The sequence below is a fragment of the Lichenostomus cassidix genome, chromosome 26 (assembly GCF_008360975.1).
Source record: "Lichenostomus cassidix isolate B80296 chromosome 26, HeHo_3.0, whole genome shotgun sequence".
Lineage (NCBI taxonomy): Eukaryota > Metazoa > Chordata > Aves > Passeriformes > Meliphagidae > Lichenostomus > Lichenostomus cassidix.
In genome coordinates, this window is record NC_139506.1 from 75,543 (window position 1) to 89,559 (window position 14,017).

General features: G+C 60.5%; 2 protein-coding genes across 5 annotated transcripts in view; both read right to left on the bottom strand.

Annotated features, from left to right (window-relative positions):
• Positions 1-4,433, bottom strand: part of CELSR2 (cadherin EGF LAG seven-pass G-type receptor 2) — a 31,698-nt gene extending 27,265 nt beyond the window's left edge. For 2 of the 3 annotated variants that reach the window (XM_085082874.1, XM_085082872.1), the window contains exon 1: positions 631-4,432. In XM_085082874.1, the coding sequence (XP_084939000.1) occupies positions 631-4,363 (3,733 nt within the window). In that variant the 5' untranslated portion in view covers positions 4,364-4,432. Of the gene's footprint in view, positions 1-630 lie in introns of all 3 variants that reach the window. The other variant, XM_085082873.1, reaches the window with a different exon arrangement.
• Positions 4,434-5,750: 1,317 nt separating this feature from the next.
• Positions 5,751-13,744, bottom strand: SARS1 (seryl-tRNA synthetase 1). 2 transcript variants are annotated; one of them, XM_085083058.1, is made up of 11 exons: positions 13,545-13,744; positions 11,111-11,181; positions 10,881-10,961; positions 10,145-10,303; positions 9,543-9,686; positions 9,102-9,257; positions 8,102-8,323; positions 7,513-7,642; positions 6,487-6,644; positions 6,270-6,399; positions 5,751-6,194 (listed from the first exon to the last, which is right to left on the bottom strand). In XM_085083058.1, exons 1-11 carry the CDS (start codon positions 13,678-13,680, stop codon positions 6,040-6,042), a joined length of 1,542 nt encoding a protein of 513 aa, XP_084939184.1. In that variant the 5' UTR covers positions 13,681-13,744; the 3' UTR covers positions 5,751-6,039. The 2 variants fall into 2 exon arrangements, with proteins under 2 accessions (XP_084939184.1, XP_084939185.1); XM_085083059.1 differs by lacking the exon at positions 13,545-13,744 and adding an exon at positions 13,082-13,217.
• Between the last annotated feature and the right edge of the window lie 273 nt (positions 13,745-14,017).

Consider the following 14,017-nt stretch of genomic DNA (forward strand, 5'->3'; position numbering starts at 1 on the left):
CCGGGGACATCCCAGTGGAGGTCGGGTTGCCTCCCCAAATACACACACCAAGCCCTGTGTCTCCTGCCCTGAATTCGAGCACTGGAGTCTCCTGGAAACACAAACATTGTGGTACCAGGACTCCCCCAGTATTGCACTGCACCCTGAGCCTTACCAGATTCATTCATCAAGCCCCCATAATATCCACCCCAGGGTACCAGGACCCTGCTGGCATACACCAGCCTCTGCTCCCCCAATACATGCAGTGGGTCCTGCCACACCTTGCTCAATGACACAGAGAAGTGCCAGGACCACCTCTACACAGGGGGGGTGGGGAAAGAAAAGGGGGTGCTGGGGACCCTGATTGCCTCCAGCTTGGATGTCTGGGGTATGAGGAGGGCCCTGCATCCCATTTTCCCCCCTCCCTTAGAGCTGGAGGGTGGAGGCAACCAGGATGGGGTGGTGAAACTCCAAAAGACTTCAGTGGGACCCCACAACACATCATCCCTTCTGATCTGGAGGGTGAGGGCAGCCAAAACAAGTTAGTGAGACCCAATACACCTCACCTCCATGCAGAAATAGGGATGGATACACCCACAAACCTCACCTGCCTCCACCTGCAAGCCCCCCCTCTGTGGGTGAGGGTCTTACCAGAGACAGACACCCTCATGACAGCCTCAAGCGGGCGGTTGTTGTCCAGGGCTGGGCTGAGGCGCAGGTCCCCACTGTGTGGATCCAGCAGCACAAGGTTGAGCTCATTGCCCTGCTCAAACGCATAGGTGAGGTGGTCAGAGACATCAGGGTCATGGGCAGGGATACGGCCAATGATGCCCCCAGGGAAGCTACCGGAGCGGTTGGTGATGTAGTTGTTGAAGAGGATCTCAAAGTTCTTGAGCTGGGGGCTGTTGTCGTTGGTGTCTTGCAGGCGCACATGGACGGTGGCCCGACTGACCAGCGGTGCTGAGGTTGCCTGGACCACCATGATGTATTCAGCCTTGGCCTCATAGTCCAGGTCGGCCAGGGCGGTGAGTTCTCCAGAGAAGATATCCAGCTGGAAGACCTCGGGGATGTTGCCCTCCACAATCTGGTACATGATCTGGGCATTGGTGCCCTCGTCAGGGTCGGTGGCTGTGATCCGGGCCACAACCAGCCCTATTGGGCTATTCTCCTCCACAAAGATGTCAAACTCATCCCGCTCAAACACAGGCGGGTTGTCATTGACATCCAACACTGTCACCTGAATCTCCACTGGCGTCCGCTGGGCTGGGATCCCCTTATCCATAGCGAATGCCCGCAGGGAGTACAGTGGCACATTCTCCCGGTCCAGACGGCGCAAGGTGCGGACAATTCCCGAGGTGGACTCTATAATGAAGTCGCCATCACCATCATCACCCCCTTGGAAGGTATAGAAGACCCTGCCGTTGAGCCCAGAGTCACGGTCAGTAGCAGAGACCTGGAGGACGCTGGTGAAGGCAGGGACGTCCTCGTAGATGGATCCCTGGTAGGAATGGCGGAGGAACTGGGGTGCGTTGTCATTGACATCATTCACAAGGATCTCCAAGTAAGTTGTGTCAGATTTCTGTGGGATACCATTGTCCCGCGCTGTGATAGCCAAGGTGTAAGACACCTGGTCCTCATAGTCCAGCTCCATCTGGGTGGTGACGGCACCAGTCTCAGCAGCAATGCGGAACTGGGGGATGCTGTCCTCCATCAGGTAGGTGATGCGGGCATTCTCGCCCGTGTCCTCGTCTGTGGCGCTAATGACCACCACTGTTGTGCCCACTGGCCGGTCCTCATTGATGTTGACAGTGTAGTGGGAGCTCTGGAAGACAGGGCGGTGGGTGTTGGCATCGGTGACATTGACAACCACCTGGGCAGTGTCCTGGCGGGTGCCATCGGAAGCAGTGATGGTGAGCAGGTACTGCCGCTCCAGCTTGTAGTCCAGGGGCAGAGCAAGGGAGATGAGCCCACCACCGCTCTGGCTGGTGATGGAGAACCGGTTGCGGGTGTTGCCGCTGGAGATCTGGTATGTGATGACACTGTTGGCATCACGGTCTATGGCAGAGACAGTCAAGACACTGGTGCCCACTGCCGCATCCTCATTCAGGCGGGTGCTGTACTGCCGGTGGGTGAACTCAGGGCTATTGTCATTGACATCCAGGACAGTGACACTGACACTGGCTGTGGAGGCCATTGAGGGTGTGCCCTGGTCCTGCGCCTCCACCCCAAAACTGTAGAAGTCAACCACCTCCCGATCCAACTCAGAGGCCACCACAATCCACCCGGTGCTGTTGTTGATGGTGAAGGGGAAGCTGGTGCCAGTCTCCAGCAGGGTGTAAACCAACCGACTGTTGTCACCCGAATCGGCATCAATGGCTTGCACGTGGATGACAGAGTAGCCTACGGGGACATTCTCCAGCACAGTGGCCTGGAAGGGAGTGCTGACAAAGATGGGTGCGTTGTCATTGACATCCAACACCTGGATGGTAACCAAACCACTGATGTTAGAGAGAGGTGGGCGGCCACCGTCCTGCGCCCGGATCCGCAGGGTGAACTCCTTGGTGGCCTCGTAGTCCAGCGGGGTGACCACATCCAGCATGCCTGTCTGCGCATCAATGTAGAAGTGCCCACGGGTGTTGCCACTGACGATGCTGTAGTGCACCAGCGCATTGCTGCCTTTGTCACGGTCAGTGGCTGTCACCCGCAGGATGGCTGCATTGGGCACCACGTCCTCGGGGACCTGGGCCACGTAACGCCGCTCACTGAACTGCGGTGCATTGTCATTGTCATCCTCCACAGTAATGCGGACAGTGGCTGTGGCACTCCGGGGACCTGGATCCTGGCCCTGGTCTGTGGCCTCCACCAACAGCTCAAAGGCATCTACCACTTCCCGGTCCACAGGGCCGCGGGTGCGGATGACGCCTGAACGGGAATCGATCTCAAAGACCTCATTGGTGCCACCGGCATTGTGGAGGCGGTAGAGGATGTTGGCATTGGGACCAGCGTCGCTGTCAGTGGCCCGTACTGTCAGCACCTCATAGCCCACCTCCAGATTCTCCCGCACACTCTCCCGGTATTCTGGCTGCTCGAAGGCTGGGTCATGGTCATTGGCGTCGCTCACTGTCACTGTCAGTGTGCCCATGGCACTGCGCCGGGGTGTCCCATGGTCCACTGCTGTCACACGGAACACGTGGGTGCTCTTGCTTTCGCGGTCCAGCGGTGCAGCAGTGCTGATAGCGCCGGTGACAGGGTCCATGGTGAAGAGGGCATCAGAGCGGCTGTCGAAGAGTGCGGCCATGGTGTAGTGCAACTGGCCTGCTTCTCCCTCATCAGGGTCCTGTGCTGTCACCTGTATCACCGGTGTGCCTGCTGGCTGGTTCTCCTCCACTGTGGCCTGGTAGCTGGAGGGCTGGAACTGTGGTGCTGTGCTGGGGCTGCGACAGGGGCGGCGGTGAGGTATGGGGGATCTGGAGACCACTGTGATCTGAGACTCCCCAACATCCCCATTGTCCCTCACATCCCAAGTACCACTGGTATCCCTAGGTGTGTTGGTGTTCCCAGTATGTCCAGTGTCCACAGCATTCCTGTTGTCACTGGGGATTTTCCCAGTCTCCCCATTACCTTCAGTATACCTGGGGCTCCTGGTATCCCTGGGGACTTTCCTGGTATTTTCAGAGCCTCTGGAGACTTTCCCAGTCTCCCCAGTGAGTTCAGAATTCCTGGTGCCCCTGGGAACTGGAGTGCTCCCAGTGCCCTCAACACCCCCTGTGCTCAGCACGTTCCCAGTGCTGCCGGTGTCTGTGGGGATGTTGATGTCCCTGGTGTGTCCAGTATTCCTGGCGCTACTGGTGGCCCTGAGGACATGGGTGCTCCCAGCGTCTCCAGTTCCTCCAGTAATCCCGGTGCCTCCAGTATCCCGGGTGCTTCCAGCGCCCCCAGTGCCTCCAAGCTTCCAGGGAATCCCTCCAGCGCCTCCAGCGTCCCCGGTACCCCCAGCACCGCCGGTACCTGAGGACCCCCTAACGCTGCCGCCACTGTCCCCACTGGAAGCGCCGATGTCCGGTGTGGTCCCATCGCTGCCGCCCGCGGCCGGTGCGGCCCCGGCGCTGGCGCCGCTGTCCCCGGTGCTCGGCTGCGGCCGCTCGCCGCCGCTGTCCCCGGTGCCGCCGCGGAGCTGGAATGGCGCCGGGAGCGCGCTGGGCGGACGGGTGTGGGTGCCGGTGGCGGTGGCGATGCCGGCGCTGGCGCCGGTGGGGGTGCTGGAGCCGATGCCGGTGGCGATGGCGGGTCCTGCTGGTACGGGCAGCGGCAGCAGCAGCAGCAGCGGCAGCGGCAGCAACGGCAGCAGCGGGAGTGCGGTCCGGCGGGCGGGCGGAGGGCCCATGGCTGCTGCCCCCCGGTGCCCCGGGTGCCGGTGCCCGCAGCGCCCCGCGCCGCAGCCTGCGCCCCGCCCGCGCTCGCGCGCGCCCGCCGGGGCGGAGCCGCCACTTCATCGGCCCGGCCGCGCTTAAAGGCGCCGCCGCGGCCGCCCCCGGCACCCGCCGGTGACACCGGCACAAGCAGCGTGGGGGCAGCAGGCGCGAATCCGCCTGCAGGTTGCGCATACACATGTGAGGTGCACATGTGCGCCCTGCGCGCACACAGGTACATGCACACACACATGCACGCGCACATGTGAAGGGCCTTGCACGCACCTGTGCATTGCAGGCATGCGCAGGGAACACGCACGTCTCAAACGCAGGGCACACAGGCACCAGTGAGCACACATGACATGGGAACCACGTATGTGACACACACAGCACATGTGAAACACACGGCACATGTGTGACACACACGTAGCACACACATGTGAGACAGCACGTGTGTGACGCAGCACAGGGACCATGTGTGTGAACACACAGCACAAGTGTGACACGTACAGCGCGTGTGACAGAAACCCTCCACCCCAGCCCCCTTTGTTTCCACCGCCGACCGTGACTCCGCGCACGAGAGTCCGTGTCCTCTCTCTCCGTGGCACCCCCCCCGATCCCTGGGCTGGTCCCACAGCACTAGGACTGGAGCAATAGAACAGGCTGGGAGGTGTGGGAGATGCTGGGTGGCACTGGGGCAAACTGGGAGAGACAGGGGATGTTGCGGGACGCTGGGACAGACTGGGAGGGACTGCATAAGCTAGACGGGGGCGAGTCCTCGTACCCCGTGGGTGCTGCCCACCCCACCCCCAAGCCGGCGCTGGTCCCGGGGCGTGGGTGCGGGCATGCGGCGCAGAGTCGGCTTCCCCCCCCCCCGCCCCGGCAGAACGGGTCGGATGGGTACCGGGAAGGCCTCCCCCGCGGCGGGGCGGTGCTTGGAGCGCCGGGACGCCCCCGCCTCCGCCGGGGGCTCCGGTGACTCACGAGGCCGCTCCCCGCCGGTTACACCCGACACCCACGGCGTAGCCGGGGGTTTCCCACGCACAGGCAGCGGGGGGGAAGCCAGGCCCCCCGCGTGGGGATGGAAGGGGGCAACTCTCCCGTATGTCACCCCACCCCGCAGAGGACAGGCGGCAGCTGGGGCTCAGGCTGGGGGCCCTCAGCCCCACTTTGCATCACAAAGGGGCTTTGTCTGGGGCTTTATGTGGGGCTGGCAGGGGGGAGAGAGAAGGGGATGAGGGGGGTGGTTGGGGGGAGGGGTGGTGTACAACGGGAAACGAAGACATCTACCCGGGCCGGATCTCCCCTGCCCCGAGCTGAACCCCCCCCTTCCCTCCTCGGAATCTCCCAAGAACACACAGCTCAGCAGCTGTTGGCTTTATTGGATGGAGGAGGGACATGTTCCATGGGCATGGGGGTCCCCAGCACCACGCAGCATGAAGGGGACACATAGGGGGTTCTGGCCCCACTCAGAGAGGTAGGGGGCACACACAGAGAGAGGGGCAGCGCCCTGACAGTTCTTTGTGCCACGGGGGAAGCAGACGGTGAACCCTGCCCCGAAGCAAAGATGATAGTGAAGGGCACAGCAAGGCGATGAAGGTTAGATGACTTGGGAGGCCCCCAAAGTCCTTGGGGATGCAGGGGAACACCCTCAGACCCCCATGTTCTTCATCTGCTCCTCCAGCACCTGGTCGCGTCCCCCCCCTGCCTTCTTCTTGCTCCCCCCTTCCTGCTGCTTCTTCTGCTTCTTGGAGAGCTCCTGCTCGATGGGTGCTGGCTTTACAAACGGAATCAGCTCCCGCAGGTCTAGGGGAATAAGGGACCTCTGTCACTTCCCCCTGCCAAGGAGTGGGGGATGGGGCAGCCACAGGGGGATGTTACCTTGGGGCATGAAGTTCTGGAGCTTCTCAGGTATGCGGATGCCCTCAGGGGTCTGGTGGTTCTCCAGGATGGCACAGATGGTGCGGGTGGTAGCACACATGGTGGCATTCAGCATGTGCACAAACTCTACCTGCAGCAGGGGGACATGGGGGATATGTGTGACATGGAGGATGCAAAGGGAACATGGGAAGAACCCCACCATGCCCACCAGCCTCACCTTGTCCATCATCTTCTTGGTCTGGCCATAGCGGATGCGCAGGCGCCGGGCCTGGTAGTCGGTGCAGTTGGAACAGGATACAAGTTCACGGAAGGCACCAGAGCCAGGGAACCAGGCCTCCAGATCCAGTTTTTTGCTAGCTGCAAGGTTCAGGGAGCCTGGAAGGGGGACAGTGCTGAGTGGGGGGTCCCACTGCCCTCCTGAATTTGCCTATCCTAAGGCACAGCATAGGGTGAAGCCTCCAAAGTGACTCCAGCAGCTTGGTGCCAATCCAACATGGATTCCTGCTCTGCCATAGGAATGTGGGGTTACCTCTCAGCCGTGGAAATGTGGTGTCCCTGCTTGGCCACAGGGTTGCTGCTTGATCATGGGGATGTGGGAGTCCTGCCTAGACACAGGGATGCGGGATTCCTGCACAGCCACAGGACATCGGGCTCCTGCCTGACCACAGGGACATGGAGTCCCTGCTGTGCCATGGGGATGTGGGGATCCCACTCAGTCACAGGAATGTGGGGGTCCCTTTTAGCCATGTGGATGTGAGATTCCCACTCAGTCATGGGGGCATGGGGCTCTTTCTCAGCCACATAGATGCAGGCTTCCCACTTGACTCTGGGGAGACAGGATTGTGCCATGGGGATCTGGGATTCCTGCTCAACCGTGGGCATGTGGGGTTCCCACTTGGCTATGGGGACATGGGGTTCTTGCTCTGTCAAGCGATGAAGGGGTCCCACTCAGCCAGAGGGAGCTCTTAAAGCAGATCATTTTCCTGAGAGCATTTCCAGGAGGACCCGGGACACTCCAACTGTCCCTCTGGAAGGGACAGTTGGGACAATCCATCACAGCAGTGCCCAACATCTGGTCTCACAGACTGAGCAAGGCTGAGGATTCCACAGAAAACAAAATGTCCCCTTGCCTTCCTCCTCCTCAGGCTGGCAACAGCAGTGAGCCAGGGACAAGGAACTGCCATGCTGGGAAGCAGGTCAGGCCCCCACCCCACCCAATCCCCCGTGGCACATGAGCCCCTACCTGAGACGATGTTGACGACGTGGTAAGGAATCCCAAGGGACTGGTAGAATTCCTCAGCTGTGGCCATCATCTCCTCAAATATCTCCCAGGATTTGTTGTCATGAGGGGAGGAGTAGACGAACTGCTCGATCTTTGAGAGAAGGAATTCCACAGTGACACCAGGTACAGCCCCGGTTCTCACTGGAACCCCACAGTGACACCAGGTACATCCTGAATTGCCATTGGAACATTGTGGTGACATTGGGAACACCCTGAATTCCCACTGGGAATGCTGCAGCTGACACTAAATTCCCACTGGGTTCACCCCTAATTCCCGTCAGGTTCACCTGAAGTCCTGCTGTAACCCCACAGTGACATGGAGTATACACCCCAAATTCCTGCTGGAACAACCTGGTGATAATGAGTACACCCTCAATTCCTGCTGGGTACACTGCAGTGACACTGGGTATACTACGAATGCCACCAGAACTCGCTGAATTCCAAGTGGAACCTCACAGTGATGCTGGGTACACCCTGAATTCCCACTGGAACCCCACAGTGACCCTCAGTACACCCCGAATTCCCGCCGGGACCACCCCCGCTCTTTCACCTTCTCAAACTGGTGGACGCGGAAGATGCCGCGGGTGTCCCGGCCGTGGGATCCCACCTCCTGACGGAAGCAGGTGCTGAGTCCCGCATACTTGAGGGGCAGGTCCTCAGGCCGCAGCCACTCGTCACGGTGCAGGGCAGCAATGGGCTGCTCTGACGTGGCGATCAGGTACTTCTCATCGATGGAACTATCCTCCGCTCGCTCACTGCCCTTCCCGATCACCTGTGGGGGACATGAACCACCAGCCCTCTTATAGCTGCCCCTGCACCTCCAGGGACAACAAGGGAGGTTTTCCAGGGCCAGATGGTTTGAGAGTTCATTGCAGGAGGAGTTTGCTGGTCCTTCAAAAGGGCTGATGGCAGGGTCAAGTCACCGGTTATCACCCGTGGAGATGGACCCCCAGAGATGAGCCACCTTCTATGTCACCTCATCACCATGACAAGCCACCTGCTTGTCATCCACATCACCCATGGAAATGGACCCCAGAGCAAGTCACCTTCTTGTCACTGAACTTGCCATCATGTGTCACCCACGCAAATGGACCCTAAAGATGAGCCACCTCCTTGTCACCTCATCACCATCATGGGGCACCCATAAACATGAACCCCAGAGACAAGCCACCTCCTTGTAACCATATGACACCAATGGAGATGGACACCAGACACTAGCCACCTCCTTGTCACCTCATGGCCATCACAGTGTGTCACCATGGAGATGGCCTGGAGATGAGCCACCTACTTGTCACTGTAGTGCCACCACGAAGTGTTTCCCATGGAGGTGGACCCCAAAGACAAGCCACCTCCCTGTCACATTGTCGCCCTTACAACGTGGAAATGGATCCCAAGGAGAGTGAAGGAACCGCTGCCACCACCACAGCCACCACCACAGCCACCACCACAGCTTTGCCAGGCAGAGGGGACCCCGAGGCCTCTCTCTCCCCACAGCCCCATGGGGGTGGCTTGCTCCCAAGTCCAGTCCCAAACCTGGAGCAATCCCTCACCTTGTAAAGCTCCTCGTCAAACTGGCTGAGCTGGGCAACCTCCTGCATCACCTCCTTGCGCATGAAGAAGGGGGTGTACACTGGGGTGTACCCCCGGGCACGAAGGCTCTGCAGGGCATACTGGATCAGTGCCTGTTCCAGGAACACCAGCGGGCCCTGGGAACAAGAGACACACTGCCTGTCACACACACACCCCGCTGGGCCATCCCTCCTTGCTCAGTGGGTCCAGGAGACGTGAAGCCCATGGAGCTGCAATGGCTGCCTGGCTTAGTGTCACTCCAGACCACGGCAGGGACAGATCCCGATGCACCATTGAGATCAGTCTGTCCCATAGCCCTGCCATGGAGGTTCCCAGCATCCATCCCAGGAAAGGGGAACCCAAGGCCCCTGTCCCACCTTGTTCCCCTCTGATCCCAATCATTCTGGGGTCACAGCTCTCACCTTAAGGAAGTAGCCACGGCTGCCAGCCACCACGGCGCCCTTTTCCCCTTCATAGCCATCCACCATCACCACCAGATCCACGTGGGAATACTTCTTTCTGCAGCTGCAGTCACCCCATACCCGCTCCACCTTGTTGTCCACATCCTGCAGGAACCCAGAGAAAAGAGGAGCAGGACCCCATCACCTTCTCAGTGCCCTAGAACACTGTGTCACCAGTCCCTGAACCACACTGGGCCCACTTCGGGAGCCCAAACTCCAGCCTGTAGCTTATTGTGCAGCCACTTGGCAGCAAGCCTGGCCCAGTTGCGCTCCCCTGGCAAAATATTCCTGCAAAGCGGGAATGGATGAATGGAAGCAGCAGAGGGAGACCCCATCCCCCCGAAGGAAGCGCCTTTCCCATGGATTCCCCCAACAATGGTGTGCCCAGCATTGTCTGAGTTGCTCTTTGTCTGATCCCGGCGGGAAATGCCGGCTTATCATGCAGATTTCCCTCAGCCGCCCACCCAGCTGGTCTTGGGGAATCCCCCACCGGGAGCCCCCGCTTCCCACTTAGAGCTTCCCAGCTCCGCTAACCTGGCCCCACCTCCCTCCCCATGTCCTACCTCATCGTTGCTAATGGGTACAGAGGGGTGGAGAAGGTTCCCGATCTCCCGGAGGCTCTCGAATCGTTCTGCCTCCAGCCGCAGGCGCTCAGAGTCACACTCCAGGATGGCCTCATCAATGAGCAGACGGACTTTTTTGATCTGGGATACTTGGAGACACTGTGGAGAGACCTCCAGATGAGGTGGGGGACAGAGAAGACCATCAGGAAGAGGGGCCTGCTCGCCCAGCATGGGGAATCCTGTACCCAGTATGGTGAATTCCAGACCCTCCGTGGATTCTGGAATGAGCCCCTGGGCTGGACACACCCAACGACAGACTGAGAGGACAAAGGGGTGACAAGCTGCACTCTGGAAGGCCTGAGCTGCTTGCACGGTAGCCAACGTCACGCTTGTTAACCAGACTGACTACTGAACTGGGACTGAAACAGGCAGGGAGGGACGCGCTGAGGACACAGAAGGACTGAGGCTGCTTAAACTCCCAGGGATGAGCCTTTCACTGCTTAAATTCCCAGGGATGAGCCTTTGACTTCCACAGAGCAATGCTGGGGAGATGAAGGACACCAACGAAGAGCTAGTTATTGCTGGTGTTGGACTGGGAGATAAAGGATCCTCCCAGCTAGGGGCTCAGGCAGTCCCCCCTCACTTGGTGGGTATTTCAGGCCACCTATTTGGGCAATTCCAGGCAAAGCTCTGGACAAACTGTAGGCACAGTGGGGGAAGTTGGGTTCTCACTCACTCCCAGGACATCAGCTGTGAGCTCATCCAGGTTCTGTGCACTCTCTGGTACTGATTCATCCGTCCCTACCGGCTCCTTTTTCTGCAGCGGGAGGAAAAAGGAACCCCAAGAGAGTTAAATTCCAGGGGAAAAACATCCCTCAGTCACATGAGGCTGGAGGGTTGAGACGGGGAGATGTCACTGGTTGGTGACGTCCCACCATGAGGTAACCCAGGGCCCTCATGCCCCACCTTCATCTTATCCCCAATGGTTTTGCTGCACAGGTTCTTCAGCTTGTTCAGGTTGTCGGCACGAAACCTACCTGGAAAGGAAAGCAGGGGCTATCAGCCAGAGTAGGAGAGGGCGTGGTGTCCCCATCCAGTGCAGAAAGGTGACATGGAGCCCCCACAGTGCAGGAGTGGGTGTGGCAGCTGCAGGAATACCCACAGGCACCATCCCTGGGGGTTTTGTGGAGCAGAGCCGCAGGGAATATGGATGCTATTGGAAAACACCTGGAGTGACACTGCACTGGGACCCCCATGCCAGGCTGGAAACCCCTATGATGTGCTGGGGACCAGCCCCCGACACTGGGATGGGACTTCCCCTCTCTAAGATGAGAACCCCATGTTGGGATTCCCCATGCTGGGCTGGGTCTAAGCCCAGCATGGATCCCCCTCATGCTGGGATGGGACCCCCACATTGGGATAGGATCTCCACATTGGGACCCCCATGAGGGCATGGGACCCACAACACCAAAATGGGATCCCCCACACTGGGCTGAAAGTCTCACACCAGGCTGGGAACTGTGCACTGGAATGGGATTCCCACTCCATGCTAGGACACCCCACATTAGGCTGGGACCCCTATGCTGAGCTGGAAAGCCCCCCCGCCCACGATGGGAACTCCACACTGGGCTAGGACCTCCATGCTGGACTGGGAATCCCCCCTTTCAAGATGGGAATCCTTCCACCAGAATGGAACCCCCATATGGGAATGGGATGCCCCACATCAGCATAGGACCCCAAGCTGCACTGGAACCTTCCCCCCCTCTCCCCCCAGCCCAGTGCCTCATGCTGGGCTGGGACCCCTACACCAGGACGGGACCCCCCACCAGCATGGGACTCCCATGCTGCACTGGGACCCTCATGCTGGGCTGGGATTCCCTCCTCTATAGGCTCAGAGCCCCCATACGCTGGGACGCCCACATCAGGTTCGAACCCCTCTGCCAGGATGGGACTCCCCCATGCGAAGATGGGACCCTCACACTGCACTGGGACCCCACATTGTGATGAGACCCCTCCCTCAGCAGTATGGAACTGCTAAGGGCTGAGCAGATCCCAGGACCTGGGGCCATGGTCATGAGATTCAGCAGGTGCTGGATGAGGGGAGAGGGGACATGCCCGCTTTGTAACCCCCGGTCTAGGAAAGGCACAGCCCAGGACCCCAAGCAGCCCAAACTGGGGACACTCAACAGCAAGAACGTTCCACCCCATCAGTGGGAGGGATCAGTATCAGGGGATGAACCAGAGCTAGGGAACAAAACAGAGCACAGCATGGGCTGCACTGCTCCGGCGCCACGGGATTGCATCAGCCAGCCCATCCCGCCAGCGTGCGTCACCCTGTCACCTCCTGTCACCCCCCCGCCATCCCCCAGTACCCTCGTCCCGGGGACTCAGAGTCTGCAGGGAGGGGACTGTGAAGCGGGTGATCCCGTGGGATGAAATGCTCTGGGATAAAATGACAGCACGGCCAGAGCCAGGGATGCCCAGGCAAGACCCCACAAGGACACCAAGGCAGACGCATTAAAGGGGAGCCCTTAGCACTGCTTTCATCCCGCGGCGATGGAATGTTAGGGTGCTCTGGGAAGGGCGGGGTTTGGGGGTACCCACCCTCCTGCCGCCCTCCACACCCCACTCCACATCCAGCACCTACGGATGGAGCTGGATGCAGATCCTGCTGCCCCATATCCCGCCGGGAGCCACGGGGAGGTGGCTCCTGCCCCCACGAGCCACCCAGGTGTAGGTATACCCCAAATCTGAGGGTGGCATTGCCTGGGACCGCCCCCCCCCCCCCCCAGCTGAATCTTGCGGCAGTGCAGGGCAGGGAGCAGATCCCTGGGGATCGCAATGGGACGGGATGCATTTGCAGGCTAAGGGGAACCTGGCACGTGCCCCCCAGCCTGGGACCAGGGAAGGGGTGTCCAGTGGGAGAATGTCTCCTACCTCAATCTCTGGGGCTGGGGGAGAGGGGGATCCACTCAGGGACAAGCCTCCGGTCTCTGCTGGGATCTACCTACAGATTCCAGTCCCAGAAGGCAATGATCCACCGAGGTGATCTCCGAGGGCTAGGAAGGGACGACCAAAGAGCTGGGGAGGATGGGAAAGACCCCTCCTAAAGGTCACCCCGTCTCATCGAGAAGGTTCGGGGATCAGTGCGGGGGCCGGCTCCAGGTTCTCGGGGGGAAGGGACAGAGAGAGAGTGGGACCCCCGGGGCATACCCCCATCCCCGAGGAGGGGCGACGAGGGGGCTTCCATCACCTGCGGACCGGTCACCAGGCTGAGGGGGGGAGAGGCACCGGGAGGGGGGACATACCCGCGCGTTACAAGGGGGTGACATGCCCTCGGGGGTCCCCCAGCCTCCAGCCCGGAGATCCCTCAGCCCTGCCCCTAGCCCCCTCCACGTACACCTCCGCCAGGCGCCGTCCGCCCGCACCAGCGCGTCCACGAGCCCGGGGTCCTTGAAGCGCTTGCGCTGCATGTCCCGCACCATGGCGGGATCTCCGCCCTTGTCGGCGCGGAACAAGTCCAGGTCCAGCACCATGACCGGTGATGGCGGCAGCGTCACCGGGAACACCGGCGGGGACAGCGGCTCCGCGCGCGTGCGCGGCAAGAGGCGCAGTCGGGATGTGTCCGGGGCGATGCGGGCGGAGGTGCAGCAGCGCCCCTTGGTGAGTTGGAGGTGGCGCAGCAGGACGGGAGGACCCGGGCATGGAAGGGCAAGGGAAGTAAGGGAGGGATATGGGGGACCTGGGGGGGCCGAGCCGTCCGAGCATCCTTGACCCCCGCCAAGGGGGGTCCCAGCGGGTCTGGAGGCCCAGGCAGGGCGGGAGGACTGGGGTATCGGGGGGATATGAGAGGGTTTGGGGAGGATATAGGGG